Below are 27,589 nucleotides of genomic sequence, written 5' to 3' on the forward strand. Positions count from 1 at the left end.
ATTATCAGCCTTCTAAGTATATACCTCATGGCCATTCTGGAAATAAACATAAGGGGTTAAGAAGAGTCCCTTTCATGCAAAGGTGTGAGAAGAGTCTGTAGCAGGTGCAACCTCCGCACCCAACACCGACTCTCCAGCCAGAGGTGAGTCAGCATCCCCAGGACGATTGGTTAAAACACAGATCACAGGCACTGCCCCCAGAATTTCTCATTCAGTAGCTCTGGGATAGAGTCTAAGAATTTGCACATCTAGCAGATTCCCAGGTGATGCTGATGCGAGAACTGCTGCTTTAGTGGACAGAAAAGAGGCCTGAACTTTAGGGTCCCTGGCTACAGGCTTGAATGGGCCATCTATTAATAACTTGCTCTGCAATTGTCATAAAATCACTCATACACTTGGTCTTCCTTTACTAATCTTTCAAATGGAAGTAATAGCTGTCTACCTCCTCCCAGCTCACTTTTTTATTTAAAAACTATTTATTTATTTGGTTGTACTGGGTCTTAGCTGTACCATATGGGATCCTTGTTGCAGCATCTTTAGCTGTGGCATGTGAGATCAGCTTCCCTGACCAGGGATCAAACCCCAGCCTGCTGCATCGGGAGCATAGAATCTTAGCCACTGGACCACCAGTGATGTCTCTAAGCCCATTTTAACATCTACAGGGTTACAGAGTATTAAAATGGGATGATAGAGAAGAACGTAGAGTTAGAATATGTGCAGAGTACTGTCGAACTTTCAGATTGGAGAGATCTCCTTCAGTAAAGCTGTCATCCTTTCAGGCTCCATCAGAGACTGGAAAAGGAAGTGGTTCCATGTTTGCACAGAACACTAGCATGGGCTGCCCCAAGATGAAATTATAAAGTGGAATTAAGGTTGGAGATGTCTTAACTTCTCCACCCTTTGTGTCACCTAGTTCTCCCTCTCTCGTTTCCTGTGTTCAGAACACTCCCCGCCATGGGCGTCTGCCTGCATCACAGAAAAGCAACAAGCGAGGTGGTGATGTGCTCATGTTCTAGGTCAGACACTGCATTCGGTATCATTCTTGAGCTGTGTGACTCTGGGAAAGTGATTAACCTCTCTGTGCTTAGTTCATTCATCTGTAAAATGAAGAGAAAAAGAATACTTCCTCCACCCTGTCAGGGGTTGTTCTCAGGCTTAAATTAGATTCTAGGACAGCACCAAATAAATAGTAAGAACTCAATAAATGTTGGTTAACATAGAGAGTTACCAGCCGTTTCCATGGAGGGTACATTTCCTGTGATTTGTTGTGTCCCTCTCCTGGAGGTTGGTCCGTGTTAAGCCTCATCTCTCCTTGTGATTTTTTTGTTAAAGGGATGTCCCGCACAAGGGAGAAGAGCTATCCTGAGGGCTATGAGTAATACCCCAGGCATATGACAGTCCCCTGCAGTCAGAAGTCATCTGCCTCTCATGCAAGGCCAGGTCAGCTTGTCCCCCTGCCCCAAGGGCCGGCCCTTTCGGCAGCTGTACTGTTTACTTCTAAATCTTCTTGGATCACACTTTGGCTGCAGAGTCAGCGGCCCGCTCTTCATTGTGTGTCCCAGAGACTAGACTAAAACCTTACCAGCCGGCCGTGGCTGCTGGCTGATGTGTCACTAGCCCTGGGACAGCTGCAGATTCAACAGACTGAAGACGAAAGCCCAGCCCAGCAGTAGGTTTCTGTGGGTGAATGAAAAAAAAAGGGAGGGGGGAATAAGACCGTCCTGGTTCATCCTCTAGAAGGCGCGTAGAGGGGAAAGTGGGAAGGTCCCTAGAAGCGCGGAAGGCACCGGTTTTACTTCCTCAAGTTGCCTTCTACACTCCTGTCTGAAATGAGGGGACCAGGTGATTTCCGGAGCTGCTTTTAGCTTTGCTTTTAGATCCATAAATAAGACTCTGTCCATGAAGGAGGATAAAAGACAGAAGGAGGGAGTGATCCCGGCTAGTATCTCTCAGAAATGCACACCTGCCTGCAAACCCATCACACCCAGTGCGATTGCGTGCCTATACTCTGACATCCCTCTCTGCATCATTTCTTTTTCTCCTTGCGAGGATGATAATATAAACGTGTTAGGAGGAGGGCATCGAGAGTCATTCTTCGTGCCTGGTTTCTATCATTCTTTTTATACGTCCCAAGTTACTTGTCCTCTGCCCGCCGCCCTCCGGGCTCTCACCCCCCCTGCCAAGAGTAAGCTGCACACCTTCGAGGTCCTGCCAAGGGGCTCAGAGGAGGCGCTTCCTCTAATAGCCAGCAGGTGGCGATCAAGCCTCAGGGAAAGCCGGCGGGCTGTTGTGGAAGGAGCCCCAGCGTGGAGGACAACTGTCACTCGTCAGCCCAACCCGCCGTCCATCAGAATTGCCCTGACCAGGACGGCTGTGAACTGAGCGCCTCTGGGCATGGGAAACACTCACAGTTCCAGAAAAGCAGTAAAGGGATGTACGAATTTCCTCGATTAATCAAAATCAAACGCCTCTTGCATTTGGTGAGGTAGGGGGTCGGGGTGGGCTGTTTGGCAGGATGGAGGACCTGGGATGATACCCATCAAAAGTGGTTCCCAAAAAGGCGGGGTCCTAAGTCAACCTTGGAACATGGGAAGTGGGAAGTGGCAGCCATCTGCTCAGGACTTGCCCGATCAGTTCCTGTTTCTTTTCATGATGAGGAAAGAGCCTGGTGGTTTTTTTGTTTGTTTGTTTGTTTTTCTTGTTGTTTTTGTTTGCTTTTTTCTGGACTTCTGAATTTGCTGTGTAGTTTCTAATAGTCATTAGCCTACTTCGTTTGGGACTTGGCTCTGCATGAAAAAATAAAAACCTTGGGATGAGAACGGGCTGGAGTAATCCCCAAAGTTGGCCCATTCGTGCAGGGGGAACACTCATGACCTTTCAGTTCGTCACCTCAAAGTTTTCAGGTGAAAAGGAAAGAATAGATGTCTAGATAATTATTTTTAAAATAGACAAGATGCTTGTATCTAGATCAAACCCACACCACATGGAAACTAGTATTTGGAGATAAATAATAAGAGTCTGGCACAGGGCTGGCTTCAGTAATTGTGCCCACCTTTCTTCTTTTTTTTCCCCTGTCTGCTCCATATTCACTTAATTGTAGAGTCATGAAAATTGTTTCCTCTCGAGAGCGTGTAAGAGGATAAACTTCGACATCTGTTCACCAGGACATAAGGAAAGATGGCGTGGTGAGGTTGGTAAATGGAAACAATCAGGGGCTTCATCCCCACCCCACTTCCTTTAGGACCCGGGATGGGAACAGAGAGACGGGGGGCTGTGTCAGGCCTGGCCCAGGGGGCAAGTCTGTTCTCTGCTCTTGGCCACTGCTTGACACTGGCGGAGATAAAGGATGATTCGCAATGAGCCCCCAGAGGGACAGGTGGCCTGTGAGTGATGCTGCTGCTCCTGGGAGAACACCCGGGGTCCATCTGATGCTGGGGAGGCCGAACTCAGAGCAGGCCTCCCCTGGGAACCCACTCATCATGGCTTCATAGGCTTTCCTGCTTCCCCGGGCTTTCATCCCCTGGGACAGGCCCTCCAACCTGAGTTCAAAGGGCCCTGAGGTAGTCACTGCTGGAAGTCGATCTCTAGAGGTCCCCACCTGCAGGAGGGTTCTGAAGGTACCTGGGGCTGGTCTGGGCCTTTGATGGCTCTCCCTACACTGGTGGGTGACAGGGGTCCGGTATATGCCCACTGGGCTGTGTGTGCCTGGGGCAGGGTCATGCCTAGGACTCCAGGAAGACAGACTGGACCCTTGTGGGAAGCACAGAAGACCAATGTAAAGGCATGTCTTGGAGCAACATTGCCCAAAGATTGCCAACCTGCCTGTGTGCTTTGGGTCCTTGTGAGAAAAGTCATCTTGTCACCTGCGGGATGATTTCCTTGGGGGAAATCTTCAAAGTCAGTCATTTGTTGCGTGTTTCCTCACGCCCCCACGGGCATCTGATGAAAAGTACCCTATCTATGCTGATGACCCCTGTGTCTCTCCTGATGACCCTTGACACCCAGGCTTAGAACTCCCCTGGACTCTCACTAGGGTCACCAGAGCTTACTGTCCCCTCTTCAAAGCTCCCCTGTGGTCAGCCTCTCCCTGCATTTCAAAGTGATACTGGAAATGATCTTTTGCTTTAAGCAAGTTATTTTTATTCTATTTATTTATTTCTGGCTGCGCTGGATCTTTGCTGCTTTGCGCAGGCTTTCTCTATTTGTGGCGAGCAGGGGCCCTTCATTGTCACGCGCGGGTTTCTCATTGTGGTGGCTTCTCTTGCTGTGGCGCTCAGGCCCAAGGTCACACGGGCTTTAGTAGCTGCAGCTCACGAGCTCTAGAGCACAGGCTCAGTAGTTGTGGTGCACGGGCTTAGTTGCCCCGCAGCATGCGGAATCTTCCCAGACCAGGGCTCGAACCTGTGTTCCCTGCATTGGCAGGCAGATTCTTAACCTCTGGGCCACCAAGAAAGTCCTGAAAATGATCTTTTATTTGCATGATACTTGACACTTCCAAAACATACTCCTATAAACTATGCTTTGGGGGCTTAAGAATAGACTTGAGAGGGAATTAAAATGATTCCCATTTTTCAGATGGGTAAACCAAGGGCCAGAGAGCTTTAGTGAAGTGTCCAGAAGAATGAGGAAAGGTGTCTTCTGTTCCAGGAGCCATGTGCTTTCTGCTACATCCCGCCAATGAGACCTCAAGCTTTCCCTTCAACAAAGAAGGCGATGGGGATCTTCGGGCCCTTACTTCTTCCTGGGAAAGACATGAAGCTGCCATTTTTCAGGGCTGATACCCCATGCTTGTCAGCGATCTCCAAGGACAGGGTATAAGAGGGTGGCTTTCAAGCCAGCTTGGAGGGGCAGGAGTCGTATGGAAGAGTAGTATTGGGGGTGGCCCAAAATTTCATTCGGGTTTTTCCAGAAGCTGTTACGAATGAATGTAAATGAAAACGAACGCCTACGAACTTCATGGCCACCCCCAATATTTGGAGTCTTATGGATTTCTGGTCCCTCCAGCTCCCATATGTGTAGCATCTCTGCAGAGACCGGCCTGAATGATGTGGCAAGGCCTGTTTAAAATTCATTTTCCTACCCTGGTGCTCCTACAGAGAAAGGAAACAGAACAGCGGAAGCTGTCCCTGGTTTATGCTCTCAGCTGTGCTCCCCGGTACAGCAGCTTCTAGATACATGTGGGGCCTTAGCACTGGAAATCTGCTGGGCACCTGTGGTGTAAAGCACGCACTAGGTTATGAACACTTGGTGTTAAAACAAGAAGGAATATAAAATAGCTAATTAAGAAGTTTACACAAATTACACCCTGAAATGCCAAGATTTGGGATCTGTTGGGTTAAATCAAATATATTACTGAAATTCAGCAATATATATATTACTGCAATTTTACCTCCTGACTTTTTGTAAAGTGGCTCCTACAAAATTTAAAATACACGTGGGACTTCCCTGGTGGCCCAGTGGTTGAAACTCTGTGCTTCCAATGCAAGGGGCTCAGGTTTGATTCCTGGTTGGGGAACTAAGATCCCACATGCTGTGAGGTTCAGCCAATTAAAAAAAAAATACACGTGACTGACCTTATAGTCCAACCAGACCATTCTGCCCTCCTCGCATTTCTCAATAGTTCAAAATGTGTTCCTTTTCACATAAAGGATTTTAGGAAGCATGCTTTTCTTCCTATTTATATGAATAAAGTATAAACTTCATAAAGTCAGGGTTGGGGAGGAAGTCTTCAAAATACAAAACTAAATGCCTTCCTTTCTGAATGATGTATACATTATTTTACAAAGAAAAACATCAGGACAGGGACTTTCTAGGTCCAGTGGTTATGGCTCCAAGCATCCATTGCAGGGGGCACAGGCTCCATCCCTTGTTGGGGAACTAAGATCCTACCTGCCATGTAGCACAGCCAAAAATAAATAAATAAAAATATTCACACACACACACACACAAAGTAAAAAAAGACATCAGGGCAAACGACCAGAAAATTCCAAAGTCCTGTGACCCACGTAGTCATGTGATGGCAGCTTACCCCATGAGAGGTCGATGGATCTTTTTTCAGAATATTCATCTGTTTACTTGCTTGTGCTGGGTCTTAGTTGCAGCATGCAAACTCTGTTGCAACACGTGGGATCTAGTTCCCTGACCAGAGATGGAACCTGGGACCCCAGCATTGCGAATTCAGTCCCTCCGTGAGTCTCTTCTCCAGTACTCTTGCCTGGAAAATTCCATGGATGGGGGAGCCTGGTAGGCCACATCCAGTTCATGGGGTTGCAGAGTTGGACATGACTGAGTGACTTCAGTTTCTTTCTTTCTATAGTTCCTTTTGGAGAAGGAAATGGCAACCCACTCCAGTGTTCTTGCCTGGAGAATCCCATAGACAGAGGGGCCTGGTGGGCTGCGGTCTGTGGAGCTGCAAAGAGTCGGACACGACTAAGCAACTATCAGACAGACAGACAGACAGACAGACAGACACACACACACACACACACACACACACACACACATACACACACACACACACACGAGTCTCGAGGTATGAAAGCGTTTGCAGTTCCAAATATGACCTGCAGGTGGCAGTACTTCACCGGTGGTGGGGAGTTGAAGGCGACGTGCCCAGCACTGCAGACGCATTTTGGTTTGGTTTTTAAGGAGTGAGAGGTCAGATGAACAAAAGCTTAGAGGACAGGCCAGCACCTGTGTGTTCAGATCTCTGCCCTGTTGGCCTAAACGTCAGTGGTATACTAGCTCCTGGGCTCACTCTACCTGCCACACCAGACACACAGTGTGGGGAAGGTTGTCGACTGCAGAGCTGTGAGCCTCTTTTCATCTGGACAAATTAGGCTTTCCCACATGACACCCTTTCCCTGAATTGTCCACACACCTGGAAGCCATGCCTTTGGGAAAGGTGACTTTGGTTGTATTTGCGTATTCAGCAGACAGAATAGGATGGACATATTTGCAGCACGCAAGCCGTATTACTGATACTATCCAGAGAGACCCTTCTCAGAGTGATTACTCCTAAAGATAAAGGAGAGTTTGCAGGTCACCATGTCTACCCCTCAGACCTCATACAGATTCTACAGAGCAGTGTGGGGTCCTTAACTTCTTTTTAAAAAATAATCTGAAGGTAAAACTTGTGTCATCTTCTCCCCTGGACTGTGAGCAGGACCTGTGTCTCTGATGAGATATCACTCCCATGAGTAGATTACATGACAGGGAAAAGATGAAGGGGTCTTACCAGTGTAATTAAGGTCCCTAATCATCTGGCTTTGAGTTCATCTCAAGGGAGAATATCCCAGGTGGGCCTGACCTAATCAGGTGAGTCCTTCAGAAGTGTGTCTGGAGATCAGAGACTGAAGAAGTACCAGAGATTCAAAGTGGCCACAGAAGCTCTTCTGTTGACTTTGAAGAAGCCAACTGCCCTGCTGGGAGAAGACCATAGGGCAGGGGATGGTAAGACACCTCCAGGAACTAAGATGACCTCAGTCCTGTAACTAAAGAGTAGAAATCTGCCAAGCAACTGCTGAGCTTGGAGGAGGACCCTAGCTTTCAGATGAGACTGCAGCCCTAGCTGACAGCTTGAGTTCAGCCTGGTAAAACTTTGAGCCGAAGGTGGCGTTAACCATGCCCAGCAACTGTGTGATAACTACCGGATATGGTTTTCAACCTCTAACTTTGTGGTAATATGTCACACAGCCATATAAGACTAATATGGGAAATACAGGACCTGTTGCAGAAATATCTATTGCTAACAGAAGCCACAGGGCTCTGTTTTCAGCTGTCCATGAAAATGCCAACCAAGCCACATCCAAATGTCAGAACAGACTTTTTTTTTTTTTTTTTTGATTCCCCGACAGTCAGGTACTGAAGACTTTACCTCCAGGTCTCCTGTTTAAAGCCTCTTAAGTTTTTGGGCTCTATATGCTGAGTGGGAATGTGAATTGTGTGAGGAAAGATGTTAGCCCTCAGCTTGTGAGCTTCAGACACCCCCACCCACGTCCCCACCCCTGGAGAAGAGAAGTGACCATTTGCTGGAGAAGGAGTTAAATTCTGGTGGACGTGGAGAAGTCTGAAACAGCGGCAGTAGCCTATTGCAAAAGTGGAGACAATTTATATTAAAAAAAAGCTTCACACCATCTTTTTAGATATTTTATTATTTTAATCAGGGGAAAGACATAGAACTATATGTTGTTGTTGAGTCGCTAAGTCATGTCCGACTCTGTGATCCCATGGACTGCGGAATGCCAGGTTTCCCTGTCCTTCACTATCTCCCAGAGTTTGCTCAGATTCATGTCCACTTAGTTGAGAACCCCATGGACAGAGCTGTATGCTGGAATGCTATTATTAAGACATGATTGAAAATCCCAAGTCATAACTTTAGAAACCTATAGCATCTCACTTCAAAGCTGCTGCTACTGCTGCTGCTAAGCCTCTTCAGTCATGTCCGACTCTGTGCGACCCCATAGATGGCAGCCCACCAGGCTCCCCCATCCCTGGGATTCTCCAGGCAAGAACACTGGAGTGGGTTGCCATTTCCTTCTCCAATGCATGAAAGTGAAAAGTGAAAGTGAAGTCGCTCAGTCATGTCCGACACTTCGTGACGCCATGGACTGCAGCCTACAAGACCCTTCAGTCCATGGGATTTTCCAGGCGAGAGTACTGGAGTGGGGTGCCATTGCCTTCTCCGCACTTCAAAGCTAATAGCCCTGAAATGATGAGACACTCTTTTCATGGGTGTTCAAAAAACACAAAGCCCCTCCTTTATTTTGGACACTTGGGGAATCAGACTTCTGCTGGCCCGCGTCACTGACTTTCTCTAGGGGATGTAGAGCCCCATTTGACAGCACCTTCTCCTGCCACAAATAATACGTGTTCTTCCTACAGGCCACTTCTATGACCTCACTTGTTTCCTTTGTCTTCTAAAATGGTTGTGACTTGTGACTCAGAATAATGTCTTCTGCCACCTCTGTGCTTGCTGGTTGCTATAATCTTTCTCATCCCCACAAAACTTTATTTTTTAGTCTTTCAACCTCTGTGAAGTTCCCTACACGAACCACAAAGGGCTATGTCTTCCCACGGTGTTTCTTAATTTCTGGCCTTAGCAACTAGATCCTGAAATCCCCACGGACTTGTATTTACCTCTTTCTCCAAGTAAACAGCATGACTCGGACGGGAGGGTGGCAGATGCATGACTCATCCAGGAGAGGATGCGTTGCACTGCGCTCAGAATGTTATTCTGGGCTGAGACGACCTCTGTAGTTTGTATCCACTGCTCAGTGGTGGATGCTCTGACCTCATACCCTCTGAAGCATCAGTACAGACTCCATTGCAAGAAACTGACTTACCAGAAGGTCCCTTAATGCAAGAAGGTTTTGCCTGGTGGAACCGGCTTTATACACTGAGAGATTTCAGGGACGTGGGAAAGTAGTGGGCACTTTCCAGGTGAGGTAGGTGCCACATCTCACTTTGTGCCAACACTAGCATTCCCGTTCTTCCTTCCCTCGGAAATCTGCTGCCCAGAGCCCTGAAATCATTGTTGATTGAAAACCAGTGACCCCAGGGCCAAGCATGGCTCCTGTTGTAATTAACAGATTCATAGATCACTCTTTTTTACAATGTTGAATTCTGTTGCTTATTTCAGGGTATTCTTGGCAAAGAGCAGTGACTGAACTATGCCTCTTGGAGTTGAGCAGAAAACCAGCATGTACTGTACTTCTCCAATGTTTTGTTTGTACAGCTTTTCCGGAATGTGGATCCAGTACTCTGACTTGAAAGGAGGGAAGTACAGGCACACCTCGAGTGTGTGTGTGTGTGTGCACTGGAGGTGAGGGAACGTGCCTCCATTAATGAATGTTGGCAAAGAACCAGATCCCCATCCTGGGGAGCCCCACTGGAGATTCCTGTCATTATAGAGGTCCCCTTCACAAAATTCAGGACAACAATTCCCAGAGGATCCCTGGGAAGGTCAGTGGAAGGTCAGCGTTTCTTATAGTTCTGTGATTTCGAACAGGAGAACCACAGCCTTCTGAATGCAATGCTTTCCCTGGCTGATCACATCAATACTGCCTAACCCTGTCTCAGTTTTCATGGATAGAACTCCAGAAACCAAATCAGTAAAGCCATTCTTTTCCTGATGTCTAAATCAAATTCAGTTGATCATCCAGCCTAACCTCTGGCTTTGTCTTCTCAGTACCAACTTCTGCCCAAAGTTGATCATCCCCTGGAGAATTTTGAGCTTTATAATCATTTCCTTCAGGGATTTTAAATAATGAACTCTTCAGTTGGGATAATGATGTGACAATTTGCTGGCAAATGTGGGCATAGATATATATGTCACTTGTGAGTATGTAGGAAAAGGGAAAAAAAAAGAGTTCGTTTCCTTGAAACGTGATTGGGATTTCTGTCTGTCCGATCTCTCCCTTCTCATAAAGAAAAGAGAGATAGAGGTAGAATTTAATTAAAAATAAAAGGAAGTGATTTTAAACAGTAAAACTATTAAAAGAAAACTCTTTCAAACCTCAGCGAATAAATGGTAATTGAGTCTCAGCCTCTTTGGTCCTTTCTTCCTGATGGTTGGACCTGTTAGAGCCATCCTTATGAAGACCACACTGCCCATATTTTCAGAGAAGTCCCACATTTTTTATTTCATTATGGCCCCAGGGTCAGACTGTGATTTGGAATATTTGGTTGCTGTAGCTACAGCACATGGTAAACTTTGCTATGGATGTGATTTTAATAAATATTTATATTATATTTTTATGAAATGCACACACACACACACACACACACAGGTGAAACACACACAGCCACATAGTTCACAAACAATCTGCACCATCTGTTCATCAAGGTAAAGTGTCATTAGGAGCACAGACTAGCCAGCTGGAGAGCTTTTTCCAGAAGATTTCTAAGTAGTTAGAATAAATACCAATTAGACAGTAGAAAACTCTGAATGTATATTGGTCTGGGAACTTAGGAACTGGAAGAATTAACACAGAGAGACCTATACAGCACATCCAGGGCCTCTCAATCCATAGTAACTACAAAAATAATAATATACAACACTGTAAGATCATTCAAATCTTTTCTAGCATGCACAGAAAAGTACCTGGTTAAAGCTGTTAAATATAATTCATGACAGTTGGGAGGGTCTGTTTTCAGTGCAATATATCACATTTGGAAATGAATGGATAGACAAATATGTATATTTTTGCTTATAAAAAGTGGAACAAACCAAAACTCAAGGCTGTTCTACTAAACTACTAATATTAAAAATGTAATCAGCAGGTGGTCAGCTGGGATCTAATCATCTAATCACACTTCCTCTGTCCATTCATTCCTCTTAGCTCCAACCTTAACACACAGTAACACGTATGTATGTGTTTAGCATCAGCAGAGTCATGTCTTCTGTGAAATTCTTGTAAATATCATCATTCACTTAAAAGCATCTTGATGATATAGTTTCCTCCCTATTTTTTCATTGCCTTTTTTTTTTTTTTTCCCTTTTTTGATCTCTCTTAGCTAAGAAAACACCAGGAAAATATTGAACTTTCTCCATGGCTAATTTTCAGTTTTCATTTTGGAGTCATTTTTCAGTGTTGCAGTAAAAGTATTGGGTCATTAACATAGAAATCTTAACATGTCGTCCTTCCGTTATTCTCTATATTTTTTCCTTGTAGTTTCCTCCATCCCTCTCTTCTTTCTTTCTTCCTCTCTTCCATCCTTCCTTCCTAGAATTCACTGAAGAGTTTCCTAAGTCCTGGCCTTTTACTTATTATTTTAATCAAAGCTTATCTTTGGGCCCAGGGTGTGAAAAGGAAAAATGTCCCTGAAATTCTATTTTACAATATAGACAGAGAAGTTGGCTTGAGTTTCAATTAAATACTATACACATTTGGTATCACACAAGAGACAGGGGTGGGGCAGCAACATAAATGCAACAATTTCCTTTGGTCTGTCTTTACAAAAGAAAGCCTCTTCCCTCATAAAAAAAAGTCTCTTCAGCATCTGCTCCCAGAGGCCTGTGGAAAAAACATGTTACCCACGGCTTGGAAAGGATCTCTTTTGCAGAGCACATCCACTGTTTCCCAAGAGGTCCCATGGGCTGGATTTTCCCGTCCTTAGTTGAGCAATGAATAAGCACTGGATGTGTTTTCCAGGGATGAACTGGTTGTTTCCGGGGTGGAAACATTGTATGTTCCTGAAAAACACAACAGCAGCTCAGCTGAAGGTCACCGCTTCATGATCACTGGGGTGTGAATCTCTGCTGCTCGCCCAGGGGGCGCTCTACTCCAGGAGCCAGCTAAGCCATGCCTGGAAATGAACCCATGCCTGCCCTCCTCCCCAGACCCAGAAGTCCTGGAGAACAAACCAAGCTGTTCTCAAGCATGCGTGGCAGCAGATAAGACAAGCACTAACTACTTCACATCACACCAGCAGCCAGATTTCTACAGAGGACAGGGAGATCTTGACACGGGCAGCCCTCTGCATGCTGCCTCATGCAACAGCCTAGGGGACATCCATATGGAGGAACTTCCCTGGTCCCCTTGGGTTGGTGTGACTTGGGGAAGCTCTCAGGAGGGGTCTGAGCCGGGGAAAGGGAGGAAAGTAAAAAAAGAGGAAATTGCAGGGGAAGAAGAGGCAGGACCAGGAAAGCAGCAGGAGTCGGGATAACAACAGGGGTAGCAGGGAGAACGGCCCGGGAGCAACGGCACAGACTGATGCCAGCGTGGGGCGGGGGGAGGACAGAGCAGGCAAACAGTAGGGGCTGTGTGTTGGGCAGGGGAAGTGACACAGTGCCCACCCTACCATCAGATGGGCGGACTGCCACGGCTAACAGGGTTTCCATCATTGCCTGGGGGAGCCCTTGGGGCTGCTGACAACATAAACCAAAGTTATAGTGATTATGGAGCCCTCGAATAGGCCACCTTGGATCAGCATGAATGACCCTGAAAGGCTGAGTGGCAGCGGCCGGGAGACTCGGGCCCTAGGACCTCGGGATCTGGGCCCCAGCTCTTGATGTGACTGGTTCAGAAACAGGGAACACACTTCACTGGCCTTACATAATGTGTAACTCAGATTCTGTGGAATCATTTCATAGAGTTTTCACTGTTCTCGCTTTAATGCAAATGCTAAACACCATCCGGGGCTTCCCAGGTGGCACTAATGACAAAGACCTGCCTGCCAATGCAGGAGACATAAGAGATACTGGTTTGATCCCTGGATCAGGAAGATCCCCTGCGGGAGGAAATGGCAACCCACTCCGGTATTCTTGCCTGGAGAATCCCATGGACAGAGGAGCCTGGTGAGCTACAGTCCATGCAGTCCCAAAGAGTTGGACACAGTGAAGCGACTTAGCACCACAAACACGATCCAGGGACAATGCCCGCCGAGGGGAAATGTTCTAACATATCCTGGATCTCGGATGATTTCACAACAGATCCAACAAAAAGTGAAGGTCCTCCAGTTTCATGAGTAAAACATCAAGCTGAAGCCCCAAATGCCAAGTTCTCCTGAGCTTTAATAAGTTAGGCATTCCCCAAATTCATTCTTATCCAGAGAGCCATAGTCTGGAAGGCTTTCGACACATTTCATACATTTCTTCGTTTGTGAGATCTGTTCAGTTTGGAGGAGCTGGAAGGAATTCTAGTGCCTGTTTTCCCTGGCAGGAGGTGAGGAGTTGGGGTGACATGGGACAGGAGTTTCAGCTTGCCAGAACAGCTGAGGCCCACTGCCCAAAGTCATTCACATCCTTCATCTTATGTCTAAAGGGAGAAAATGTTCATTGCACATATCCCTAATAGAATAGCTAACTCGGGTGACCCCTCATATGTGTGCAAGGATTTAAAAATGCCCATGTGTAAAACAAGAACACTCCAAAAAAAGAAGGAAAAAAAAAAAGAAATGAAACTCACAGCGTGGGATGCTATGGTAGGATCCTCTAATTATTTTCTTCACTGTACCAGAACCCAGAACTATGACCTACCTACTCTTATATAACATGAATAGAACTTTGTGTTTGATCAGGATAGCAATTAACATACAGTTCCCATTTTTATGGTGGATATGGTTTTGATGTAGAGTTCTCTGCAGGCTGAAGGCAGTTGCCCTCTGTACCAACCTCCCGGTAGTTTGGGAAAATATAAGCAGTATTTAACCTCTGCTCCAAATAAGGCCACTGTGGGTCAATGTTATGAAGTAGACAGTTAGACACTAGGGGTGAGATTTCCCCCCGGGGCAAATATGTTTAGGTCAACCCAGGAAACATCTAGAGGACGCTACGTACCTGTTTTACCAAACAAATTGTTAAATCTTCTTGATATTGGAGAACTCATTGAAAATACAGGTGTAGATGAACCTATGGACGTTGACTAGAGAAGAAAAAAAAGAATTACAAAGTAAACATGTTAGTCCAAGGTCCTGTGTGAATCTGTAAGATGATTTGTTTGCTGCCCTCTCGTGGTCACTGCCTGCATTTTCATCTCACCTAAGGAGAGGGCCTGGATGAACCTGAATTTCTATTTCAGACAAATTAAGCCGGAAAGCCTACTGGTGGCCGTTAAGAATCTGCCTGCAATGCAGGAGGCCTGGCTTCAATCCCTGGATCAGAAAGATCCCCTGGAGAAAGGAACGGCAACCCCCTCCAGTGTTCTTGCCTGGAGAATTCCATGGACAGAGGGGCCTGGTGGGCTTAAAGTTCTTGGGTGCCAAAGAGCTGGACACGACTGAGTGAATACCACTTTCAATTTAAGCAGGAAAGCCACCTTTTGAAACACCGGAGTCTCGTCATAGGTATTAGGCAACTGACTTCCAAATATGTATTTTACTGTTTGATAAGGTTTATTGTCTTCTGACATGTGAAAACAAATAGTTATTTTCCAAGAAGAACTACACAAAATTCATCATTATTCTTCAAATTGTGTTCTCAAGGCTCATAAATGGCCTTGAGTTTCCCCAGAAGATTGCTTCTCATGGAAATTTGGTCTTAACTTCCAGTTGATACTATCCAAGCTATTGGCTCCTATAACCCCTATTTTAAGATGTGGGGACAGCATCTAAATGCTAGTTCATTGCCATGGTTTTTTATTAAAAGGCAGAATCAGGTACAAAGCAAACACGGTGGAATAATCTGGAATTATTACACTACACTACAATTGGTAGTGGAGAGAGAGGGGTTTTTCAGAGTCTCTACAAAGAAACTATTTACCTTTGAGTGCTGTGAAGACCATTTTGACCGTGAATACTTATTCAGCAAGGCTTCCTGCACCTGCAGAGTTTAAGAGAAGCCACTGTCAAATGCTGAGAAGGGTTTGGAGAGAAAGGAAGCTTTCTATACTGTTGGTGGGAATGTAAATTGGTAACAGCCACTGTGGGGACCAGTGTGGAGGTCCCTTAAAAAACTAAGAACAGAGCTACCGTATGACCCTGCAATCCCCCTCCTGGGCATATACCCAGAGAGCAGTACGGTCCAAAAGGATACATGCACACCAGTGTTCACTGTAGCACTGTTTACAATAGCCAAGACATGGAAGCAATCTAAATGTCCATCGATAGAGGAATGGATAAAGAAGATGTGGCACATATATACAATGGAATATTACTCAGCCATTAAAGATAGTGAAATAATGCCATTTGAAGTAACGTGAATGGACCTAGAGATGGTCATACTGAGCGAAGTAAGTCAGAGAAGGAGAAGTACTGTGTGGCATCTCTCATATGTGGAATCTAAAAAGAAATGATCAAATGAACTTATTCACAAAACAGAAACAGACTCACAGATTTAAAGAAAGAACTTACGGTTGTCAGGAGGGGAGAGTGGGGGGAAGGGATAGTTAGGAAGTTTGGGATCAACATGTATACACTGCTGTGTTTAAAATGAATAACCGACAGGGTCCTACTCTATAGCACAGGGAACTCTGCTCAATGTTATGTAGCAGCCTGGATGGGAGGGGAGTTTGGGGGAGAATGGATATATGCACATGTAGGGCTGAGTCCTTCACTGTTCACCTGAAACCATCACAACATTGTTAATCAGCTCTATTCCGATATAAAATGAAAAGGTTAAAAAAAAGAGGCCATTGTCAACCTAACATGTCATGGTTCGTTAGACTTTTCTAGGAGCATGACTGTTATGGTTCTTACCTTCTGATCCCAGAGGCATCCGAAGAGTAAAATGAATAATCCCTGAAAAGAATTAGAAAGAAGTGCATTTTAATCATATTATTTACTAATCATATTCTTGTCTAGCAAAATAGGAAGTATTGTTCACATAGCATAGGATTTGTAAGCTACTTCTTTCTACAGCTGCATTTATGGTCAAGTAGATGACAATGATGTAGCAGGTTCACACCAAGGGACCTTCAATGTTATAACGTTATAAGGATATTTTCCATTTCCCTATTTCCACCCAATTATAAGCTGGAGGTCCTGCTGGTTATGTTATTAAACATGCCTCTTATGTCTACAGTAGCCCTCATAGTTGTAATGGGAACATAGGGCATGAGGTAGAATAATCAGTACCTCCTAGTCAAGTCATCATTAGACGTGAGCCTTAGAGTTTGGAGTAGCAGGATTTGCGTGGTCTTGGCATGAGCATCTAGGGTGATGTCTCAGCATGACCTCCAGATGCCCTGCCTACTCACCAGCACATGGGAGCCTAGGGTTACCATTCATCTATTGGTCAAATCACAATCAAGCATCCTCTCCTTGTGCTCCAAAGGCTTGTTAAAGCTCTCCCAACAATGTGACTTGTATTATAATTAGTTTTGCACTGCTGGAGAGCAAAGGGAATGTCTTTTACATTTTCATATAATGAAAGTGAAGTTGCTCAGTCGTGTCCAACTCTTTGCGACCCCATGAACTGTAGCCTGCCAGGCTCCTCTGCCCATGGGATTGTCCCGGCAAGAATACTGGAGTGGGTTGCCATTTCCTTCTTCAGGGGATCTTCCTGACCCAGGGATCAAACCCAGGTCTGCTGCAATGCAGGCAGACTTACCATCTAAGCTACCAAGGAAGCCCATTCATATAATGAATGGAGCAGAATTCTTTCAGCCTTCAGCAAATGTTACCTGAGAACCTACTATGTGGTATCAAGCATTTACTTCATTTGTCGAGGTTACCCAACTTCTAGCCTGTTCCAAGGTCTTTGCTGGAACTAGGGAGGTACTGCTAAGTAAGAGAGGTGCTTCCACCTCACCAAGGCAGAGCGCATTTAATGCTTGTGGAAATTAACTGGAAAGGCTGTTTGGTTTAACGGTGGTATTTGCGTTTAGGATATAATAGATGGCATCAAGATAACATTGGATAAATAGCAGAATCCAGTGTAGGGGAGGGACTTTCCTCCCATGTACATCATCAAGGCACTTAGCAGGAGGCACATATGCAACTAGACTATAATGCAGGTGATAAGAGGTGTGAGGTTCCATGGGAGCAGAGGAACGTGCCTTTTCTCTTGCACTGAGTTCTTGCCATTACTGTTCTTTAGGGCCAGGGCTGCCTCTGAACTCAAACCCTTCCTCATTCCTCCCCTTGTTTGTGTTTCTACCATTGCAGATCCTGGCTGAGAGCGCTGCCCTGCAGAGCATACCTGGAAGGCATTGAGGAGGGTGAACACAATGTGGAACACAGCGTTGCTCCCCTGGAACACGGTGGCCAGCCCGAAACCCCAGGTGAGCCCCAAGAGCGGCGTGAGGACCCCAATGCTCTTGGCGACCTGGAACAGGCTGCTCTTCTCCTGCTTGCTCGGCTTGTCCCCGACGGAAGGCCTCAGGATCTTGGTGATGACCACGACCGTGATGGTCATGTTTACCACCACGATGATCAGGGCCGGGATGACGAAGGCCAGCAGGGCTTTGGTGTCCTCCCAGTTGAGCCAGCAGGCGTTCTTCCTCATGTAGACCTCCCGGGGCTGGGTGGCCCCCACTGTGATGATGGAGATGACCAGAGGGCAGCCGTACCCCAGAGAAAAGGCGATCGTCTTCTGAATGGACTTGCTCGTGTCGTGTAGAATGAAAACCAGGCGGTAGAAGAGCATGAGCCCCAGGGTCAGCATCCAGAAGAAGACACTGAGGTAGAAGAAGTGGACGAAGAAGGTGGCAGCCACACAGGCCGTCTCATTGAGCGGGAAACGATGGTCGTGGATGGCGGCGGCCACGATGAACCAGACGTCGGCCACCAGCAGGGAAGCAGTGATGTTGACGATGCAGATGTGGCGCATGGAGGAGGTCCGGTTCTTGGTCACCGATTTCCATACCACGGCCTCCACGACGAGGCAGGCTGCTAAGCTCAAGATGGAAAAGCACAGCCCGATGTAGGAAATGATATCCAGCAGGATTTTCAGGAGAGAATCGGGGTCTGGGGAGTCGGGGGACATGAGGATGGAGAAAGAGGTGAGGTGTTCACAGCTGCAGGACACGCTCTCCTCAGTGACCTCTTTCACATAGCACCCACTGCTGTCCCACCCCCCGGTGTGGTTGGCGAGGTCGAAGTTCCAGAAGACACACTGCGGTATCCCGCCCAAAGGGTGGTTGTTTTTGAAAGTCATCAGAACCCTGAATGGCGTGGTTATGCTGCGGCTGACGGTGGTGGTCATCACCAAGCTGTTGGCAAAGTTCTGTCCCGGAACATCCCGGTCGAGGATGGTTTTGAGAGTTGGGAAAGCCACAGTAACAACAAATGAATCTGGCTGCAGGTGTTCCAGCTGGCATCCATTGATGGTCACGTTGCCCCAGAGGTCAGAGTCCAAGAAAATAAAACTCTGCCTGTACGATTGGGGGTGGCCAGGTTTTATGACCATGCTCTTCATCTGCACGTTAGGTTGGGAGATGGTGCTGTCTTCTGCCCGTAAAACTCGGGAAAATCTTTCCACTGAATCCAATAGCTGTGAGCTATAATTGGTTTTTTGCTGCTGTGACATCTTCCAGGTATTCAAGGCAGACTTGCCAAGGATGATATTGACCGTGGAGAGGACGTGCTGTAATTGACAAGGCATGGGATCAAACCAACTGAATGTTTTCAATCATAAAAGAGAGAGAGAGAAAAAAAAAAAAGAACATCTCCTTGGAAACTGGTTAAGTGGGTACATGCAGGCGTGCATGCTCATTTGCTAAGTCATGTCAGACTCTTTTGCAACCCCATGGACTGCAGGCCACCAGGCTCCTCTGTCCATGGGATTTCCCAGACAAGAGAACTGGAGTGGATTGCCATTTCCTCCTCCAGAGGATCTTTCTGACCTAGGAATGGAAACCAAGTCTCCAGTGTCTCCTGCACTGGCAGGTGGATTCTTTACCACTGAGCCACCTGGGAAGCTCTAAGTGGGTACAGGGAAAAAGAAAAGAGAAGGGGAAAGTGCAGCATCACAGGCTGAGGGGACAATGATCCACCTTCTTATGGGAAAAATTAGCAGAGGATGGACCCCCCAACTTCAAGACTTTGTGAAATGTTTAGCAGTCGTGATGGTGAGAACCACCCTTAAAACTCACTAAAGTCGACTCAGTAGGCTGGCAGAGATGTTTATTAATTGCTTTATGTTTTATTTTATTTTAAATCTCAAGCCAGTAAAGGCTTTTGGGATGGGTGGTATTTCACCAGCAAGGGTGAGGGAGTCTTGGAAGACCCTCTCAAATGTTGAGCATCAAATAAGACACGTGAGTGTTGTTAAAGGCACCTTTCTTTTTTGCTCGACATTTTGATTCTCTCTCCCATACACTGGGAATTGTCATTTGTGGCTTATCTCCATGGAGAGAAGTAGCTTCTCTCTGCCCTTCTTCGTGTGGTTCTCTTCTCTGAAATGATGAGCCCTGGAGTTAGTTGAACAATGGCCCCAAAATGACTTGTTTTAATTCCCAAACTCTGTGAATGTGACCTGATTTGGAGAAAGGGTCTTGGTAGATGTTATTAAGGATCTTGAGAGAAAAATCACCCTGGATTACTTGGGTAGGCCCTAAATCCAGTGACAAGTATCCTTAAAAGAGACAGAAGAGGAGGAGCTAAATGGAGAAAATAAGTCATGTGAGGACAAAGTCGGAGGTTGGAATGAGGCAGCCACAAGTCAAAGAATGCCTGGAGCTACTAGAAGCTGGGAAGTGAACGTGATAGTCATTCAGACTTGCCTGACTCTGTACAGCCCCACGGACTGTCGCCTGCCCGCTCCTCTGTCCATGGGATTCTCCAGACAAGAATACTGCAGTGGGTAGTCATTCCCTTCTCCAGGGATCTTCCTGACCCAGGGATTGCACCTGGGTCTCCTGCATTGGCAGGCTGATTTTTTTACCATCTGAGCCACCAGGAAAGCTCACTAGAAGCTAGAAGAGGTGATCAAAGATTCTTCCCTAGAGCCTTCAGAGGAAACATGGTCCCCAGACACCTTGATTTCAGGCTTCTAGCCTCAAGGAGTGTGAGAGAGGACATTTCTGTCATTGTAAGCCACCCAGTTTACAGCGGTTTGTTAGAACAGCCCTTGCAGATCTGTATAAGCTCCTTGGACTCTTGTAACCCAGGCTGCTTGCCGGTTGCCTCTGGTTGGGTTTGTCCAGTGAGAAACATCAGCAGGAGGTGGGATGATGAGAGAAGAAAGAAGCTGAGATCTGTTTTTCCTGCATCCTCATTTCTTCTGTCAGCATATCTTTGGTATAGTTATGTCCTTCCCATACTACAGCTCCTGCTCAGTGATCCCTCCTCCAGGGTTATGGGTGCACTATTTCCCTGCTTTCCCTGTTAATCCTCAAGGTAGTAAAGGTTTCTAAATGTTTCTGGTCTCTGGTTGCCTCACACTTTTTAAAAAATTCCTAGTTTTACCTCTGTAAGTATCCCTTCGCTAAAGTATCTTCATTTGAACTCGGGTGGGTGAATTCTTTACTCTTAGAACACTGATTACTGGAAGAAAAAAAAAAGGAACCTTCTTACACTGTTGTTGGGAATGTAGATTGATATAGGCAGAATGGAAAGTAGTATGGAGGTTCCTTCAAACACTAAGAATAGAACTATCATTTGATCCAGCAATTCCACTCCTGGGCATATACCCAGACAAAACCATCATTCAAAAAGATAAATACACCTCAATGTTAATTGCAACACTATTTACAATAGCCAAGACATGGAAGCAATCTAAATGTCCATCAACAGAGGAACAGATAAATATGTAGTATATATATTCAATAGAATATTACTCAGCCATAAAAAGAAAGGTAATTGTGTCATTTGAAGAAATGTGGATGGGACTCAAAGACTGTCACAAAAGTGAAGTAAGTCAGAAAGAGAAAAACAAATATTGTACATTAATGCATATATGTGGAATACAGAAAAATGGTATAGATAATCTTATTTTCAAAGCAGAAACAGAGAACAAACATATGGATACCAAGGGGTAAAAGGGGAATGGGATGAATTGGGAGATTGAGATTGACATACATACACTAGTACATGTAAAACAGATGGCTAATTAGACCTATTGTACAGCCCAGGGAACCCTACTCAGTGCTCTGTGGTAACAGAAGTGGGGAAAGTGAAAGTGAAAGTCGCTCAGTCATGTCTGACTCTTTGTGACCCCATGGACTATATAGCCTATGGAATTCTCCAGGCCAGAATACTGGAGTGGGCAGCCTTTCCCTTCTCCAGGGCATCTCCCAACCCAGGGATGGAACCCAGGTCTCCCACATTGCAGGTGGATTCTTTCCCAGCTGAGCCACAAGGGAAGCCCCAACTGAAGTGGGAAGGAAATCCAAAAAAGAGGGGATATATGTATATGTATAGCTGCTTTACTCTGCTGTGCAGCAGAAATGAACACAACACTGTAAAGCAACTATACTCCAATTAAAAAAAATAAAGAACACTGATTGCTTCAAAGGTCACGTTTGGTGAGAGACTGTTGAGAATCCCACCTTGTACATATTCTGAAAACCTTTCATTCCTAGTTTTCTTAGAAAGCAGGTAAGAATTCATTCTCTATTAATGAAGAAACTAATGAGATTCTTTAAAAAGTCATCTTAAGATCCCAAGATATACACGCACATGCTAAAAGCCAGAGCTGGCAAGGCGCTGCTTAGGAAAAGAGAGAATTTGCAGTGGAGAGAACTTATGTTTCTTGACCCCAAGTGCTGAGGGATGACGAGATGAGAAGCCAGACTCCTGTAAGACGAACAAACTCACCGTCATCATTTCTGAATTCACTTGGGTTGGAACTGTTGAGAACAGGTCCAGGATGTTAATAATAGCTCCCAGGGTCCCAGAAAATGAGTCGACTTCAAGTTTCACTTGCTTTGTGCTAATGGAAAGATTCCCTAGGTAGGACGGGAGCTTCTCGTCCTGGGTGGGGCTCTTAACCAAAGCCTAAGAACAAAAAAGCCAACACAATCAGACAAAAAAAAAAAAAAATTGCAACTCATTTATTGTAACTTATGGAATTTGAGGACTCTTGAATTCTCAGCAACATAAGCATGAGAGGTGAAAGTATTTATTTTGATGAAATGAAACATATGTCCTCGCCACATGGCACTCACTTCTACTCTAGGTAAGAGAGGTCAGCTAGCCCCTTCTAGGACTATAGATGACTTGTAAGGATAAAGGAAGTCTCAGACCTGTAAAAGCATAAAGCCCAATTTTTTTTTTCCTATTGATGAACCTTACTTTTAAAAAAATTAATTTATTTTTTTCGGCTGTGCTGGGTCTTCATTGCAGTGTATGGGCTTAGTTGCCTAGTGGCGTGTGGGATCTTAGTTCCCCCGACCAGGGATTGAGCCTGCGTCCCCTGCATTGGAAGGAGGATTCTTAACCACTGAACCACCAGGGAAGTCCATAGATCTTACTTTTTATTTTGCTTTCTTTCTGAAAAGATTAGAACTATTAGCTTGATATAAAAATTCTTCAAAGGAGCACATTTAGAGGGGATGACTTCACCACCATGACTTTTATCATTGAGCTAACAGAAACCAAGGTGAAGGTGCCCAGCTGGTCCTAGGGCAGAACGCACATTGTGTTGCCTCTCTATTGGTATTCACGCAAAATATTAAGCATGTCTAGGGTTGCATCTTATTCAGAAATAAACAAGTGTAGCTTTGAGAGCAACACAAAGCAGCTCAAAGTCCATTTTCCTAAGTGCAGAGAAATAGGCTCAGCTAAACATAGCTCCCCACCAAGAGCTCAGAGTCAAGGGTTTAAGGATCACCTTGGCCAGCTGGAGCAGAGCATTTATTGGAGCAGAGATGCAGTCATTTCTCTCAATCTGCCACTGGGAGCCCACGCATCTATAAGTTATGATCCCTCCAATAGGACTCTCACGGCTTCTGGTAATGTTCGAGAACCGGCAAAGTTTCTGGATGACTTTCCCAGGCTCCCCAACACCTAGGATAGGATCCTGGCAAGTGATGCTCTCCCCTGCATTGGAAACGTGGATATAAAAGGCACAGTTGAAAAGAGGAGAAAAGATAGTTGAAACAGGACCAGGCTTAGGTGGCGTTTTGATATTTGAACTCATCTTCACTTTCAGTGACCTTTTCCGAGTTTCCACACAGATCTGATTCTAATTTGCACTGGCTTTTCCTCTAAGCCTCATTCCCACCTCCAATCTCCAGGAATTTTCTCTTTGCTGCCTGTAAAATCTAAGCGATGAAAATAACAAGAGCTTAATGTGTACTCATCCAGATAAAAGATATGCAGGTGACCATGAGTGTTAGGGATGCATGGGATCTTCATGCATGGGATTCTCAACTCTGATGCTTAAGAATCACTAGAGGAGCCTTGGAAATACCAATGTCCAGGCTCACTCCAGTCCAAGTAGATCAGAACCTCTCAGGCTGAAATTCAAGCTTCAACAGTTTTTAAAGCATGCTTGTGATTCCTGGGTGCAGCCAAGGATAAGAGGCACCATTTTAATCTAAAGCTATAATTAGCAGTAGGAATTCTAGGCACCCATGACCTGAATATTCTAGACAATATTTATAAGCATTTATTCCTTCTGGTTTCCCTTAAGGAAGACTTCACTTTTCCTCTACCTAAGACCAGACTTCATTGGAAAATGGCATTTGTTGCAGAATCTCCATCTCCAGGGAACTTGGGACTCTCTGATGAGCAGAAACACCTCCCCATCATCTTTTAGCATTTATTGAGTTCCCAGCCACTGTAGAAAAATCATAAAACACCTAGGTAATTTTCTATTGGGAAAAGGCTGAGGAATCAGACTTTGCAAGAAGAACAAAGAGGAGAACAAAGGTAAGTGAATAAAACATGATGGCACCTGGGCTAAGACGGGAGGACAGAGGAGAAGTGACCTTGGCTGCCCTCTGGAAAAGGTGTGCTTGGTGGGGTCAAGGGATGGTGACTCAGAGATACAGGGAGCTCTTCATTGCTTCCTACTTTGGTGTCTGGGCCTCAGATACCAACACCTATGAGAAGGACCAAAAATCCCTCAATAAACTCAAACAGGCTTGGTAACAGAGGCATAGATCCTTCAGACATCATGGGGTTTTTTATAGAGACGATTTATGGGGCCAGGGGATTGCTTATGATGCAGGCCCAGGAGTATCTTTTTACCTTAAAAAATAGTATATGAGGTGGTATTGGCTCAGCGATAACAAAGGATGGGAAAGACAGTTTCTGATGTTTTATTATTTTTAAGATATTTCGATGTGGAACATAAATTTATTATGGTATTGATTCTGTCTCATATTTTGGTTTTTTGACCCTGAGGCATGTGGGATCCTAGCTTCTCAACCAGGGATGGAACCCACACCCCCTACATTGGAAGGTGAAGTCTTACCCATTGGACTGCCAGGGAAGTCCCTCTGATTCTTTTTCTGTAGCTCTGGGAAACAGTGCTGATGGGGGCATATAGTAGACTGGATATTTGAACTTTGTTGAAAGTCTGTAACTTTGCTGAAAGTTCAAAGTGGCTTCAGCCCCATACAAACACCATCCACTCTTAACTGGTGAGGGCAGGGCTTCAACTCTCAGAATCAATGGGTATATGGCTTTATCTGCGGAGCTTTGTTAATTTCTTCCCACCTAATCACTACCAGAGTTAATCAGATAGCCTCTTCTAGCCACCCACAACCGTCTCTAGAGCAGAACTTACCCCATTACATGTGATAACATTTTAAAATCACATGTATCTCTCTCTTAGATGTGAGGCCAAGAAACATAGCTTATTTCTTTTCAATCCCCCATGCTTAGCTCAAGTCTTGCCACATGAAAGAGATTAACACACATTTATTGATGGATGAATGAGGGAGTGAATCAATAAATGAATCTCTGCCCATGACTGTAACATTTTAAAATAATTAAAAGTGCTCTCACCAGGAACCAGGTTAAGCTTCATAGACGGGCTCTGGACTGAATTATTAGCGGCATTGGCAAAGTGACAGAACACATCCACATTTTCTGGACAGGAAACCGAGTCTGCCACGAAATGGTGTTTGTAGCACACTTGCTTTTCATTAACTTCTTTTACTAAAATAAAATCAAAGAACGAAGTCACAACATAAGTATTCAAAGCACGGATTTTGTTAAAAATCATCCAACGTGGATAAACTTGTTCAAACTGTTTTCAAGATTATGTGCCACATTCATCTTTTATGTGGTTCGCAAAATGCCACTAGCCTAGAAGTAACTAAGCCTGCACTGGCATGCATGCTGGCCAAAACCTTACCTCCACCATTCATGGCTCCAAGTCTATGCCCACCCAGTTTCGGACCATCAGAATGCTTTCTCAGCATCCTTCTATCTACTGAAACCCCATCATGCTCTGCACTTTTATCCTATCCTGCTTTCATCGCATTTGCTTAGAGGTCACCAAAGGAGAAGACCTGGAGAAGGAATCAGTTACCTCCTCCAGTATTCTGGCCTGGAAAATTTCACAGACTGTATAGTCCATGGGGTCACATAGAGTTGGACATGACTGAGCGACTTTCACACTTCACTAAAGGAAAAGAGGGTGTCAGAGGATGAGACGGCTGGCTGGACAGCATCACCGATGCAATGAATATGAACTTGGGCAGATTCTAGGAGATGGTGAGGGACAGGGAGGCCTGGCATGCTGCAGCATATGGGGTCACAAAGAATTGGACACGACTGGGTGGCTGAACAACAACAACTCCTACCAGACCCTAAGGTTTTAGCGGGTAGGTACCTGGTCATACTTATCTTTGCATCTCCTAGTGCCTAGGTCAGTGTTTGGCACACAGAAAACCCTGAACACATGCGTGTTTACCACAGAATGTTGAAATGCTTAAATATTTCCGTACCCAGATTGATTTCATATCCCCCTGCTACACATCCTTCTCTAAATTGTCTAGTTTTTATGGGATTCCCCACTTTTCTGAACTTCCATTGTTCTTTCCATCTGTTAATGCTCATTTTGGGGTATTTAATATTCTATATATTGCCTTTTAGGACATATGCTCTTCTGGATATTAATCTACATGCCCCACTTCTTTGATCTCCCTTTCATTGCCTCCTGTATTCTTTGTGTTCTATATTAAGCAGGAGGTCCCCAAGAACCATTCTTGAAAGTATGAATGAGCTCCTAAATCCCTGGTGATGGTGTCAGTGAGTTAAGATTTGGGATTGTGAAGTCATATTTGGTTGATCTTTATCTGAATGAATCCTGAGGGATCTGGGTGGAAGGTACCTTCAACCAGACAGGACTTGAATTTTTTTTTTTTTTGGTCAGGTACCATTGAGTGCTACCAATGGAGTCTCTTAAGTTAATTATTCCTCAGCTTGGAGTTCCTGGACCACATAGGTAGTATAAATTCAAGCCCTAAACCTAGGCAGGACAATCATAATTCTCAGGTGAAATTTTTACCTTTTATCAGCAATGAGGCCAAGCTCTTAACTCTTGCAGATGAATTTTAGTTTTTTCCTAGATTCTTCTTCTTTTACTAAGCACGTCATTATCTGAGGGTCCTGACGTTGTGCTGGTGGGTGGGGTGCCTTAGTTACTGCCTTGGGATCAAGGCCTTCTCTCTAATACACTTCAGAGCTTTCAAACTCAAATTCAAGATTCTGGGTTTCTGATTTTGGCAAATGCCTTCAGGGCATCCCATCATTAGCAAAAACATTTCCTATAATTCTTCTTTTTTTTAATTTTTATTTATTTTTATTTTTTAATTATTATTTTTACTTTATAATATTGTATTGGTTTTGCCATACATCAACATGCATCCACCACGGGTGTACACGTGTTCCCCATCCTGAACCCCCTCCCACCTCGCTCCCCATACCATCCCTCTGGGTCATCCCAGTGCACCAGCCCCAAGCTTCCTGTATCCTGCATCGAACCTGGACTGGCGATTCATTTCTTATATGATATTATACATGTTTTAATGCCATTCTCCCAAATCATCCCCCACTCCCTCTCCCACAGAGTCCAAAAGACTGTTCTATACATCTGTGTCTCTTTATTGTCTCGCATACAGGGTTGTCGTTACCATTTTACTAAATTCCACATATATGCGTTAGTACACTGTATTGGTGTTTTTCTTTCTGGCTTACTTCACTCTGTATAATAGGCTCCATTGTTTCTGTTACTCTTTGGGCTGCTCAGCTGTGCATTTACAGGATTCTTGTGGTACTATGATTGCATGCTAACTCCTGCACAGAG

The 27,589-nt window shown here is 45.1% G+C and overlaps 1 protein-coding gene across 6 annotated transcripts in view; it reads right to left on the minus strand.

The window, feature by feature from the left end:
• Positions 1 to 10,930: 10,930 nt before the first annotated feature.
• ADGRF5 (adhesion G protein-coupled receptor F5) overlaps positions 10,931 to 27,589 on the minus strand; it is a 113,077-nt gene continuing 96,418 nt past the window's right edge. For 4 of the 6 annotated variants that reach the window (XM_027523972.1, XM_027523975.1, XM_027523971.1 and 1 more), the window contains 8 exons: positions 25,282 to 25,434; positions 23,156 to 23,364; positions 22,141 to 22,320; positions 17,582 to 18,967; positions 16,138 to 16,179; positions 15,203 to 15,262; positions 14,282 to 14,366; positions 10,931 to 12,196 (listed from right to left, as the gene is read on the minus strand). In XM_027523972.1, coding sequence (XP_027379773.1) covers positions 12,117 to 12,196; positions 14,282 to 14,366; positions 15,203 to 15,262; positions 16,138 to 16,179; positions 17,582 to 18,967; positions 22,141 to 22,320; positions 23,156 to 23,364; positions 25,282 to 25,434 — 2,195 coding nt within the window. In that variant the 3' untranslated portion in view covers positions 10,931 to 12,116. Of the gene's footprint in view, positions 12,197 to 12,804; positions 12,872 to 14,281; positions 14,367 to 15,202; positions 15,263 to 16,137; positions 16,180 to 17,581; positions 18,968 to 22,140; positions 22,321 to 23,155; positions 23,365 to 25,281; positions 25,435 to 27,589 lie in introns of all 6 variants that reach the window. The other 2 variants (XM_027523974.1, XM_027523976.1) reach the window with 2 other exon arrangements.

This window comes from Bos indicus x Bos taurus, chromosome 23 (genome assembly GCF_003369695.1).
Source record: "Bos indicus x Bos taurus breed Angus x Brahman F1 hybrid chromosome 23, Bos_hybrid_MaternalHap_v2.0, whole genome shotgun sequence".
NCBI classification, from domain to species: domain Eukaryota; kingdom Metazoa; phylum Chordata; class Mammalia; order Artiodactyla; family Bovidae; genus Bos; species Bos indicus x Bos taurus.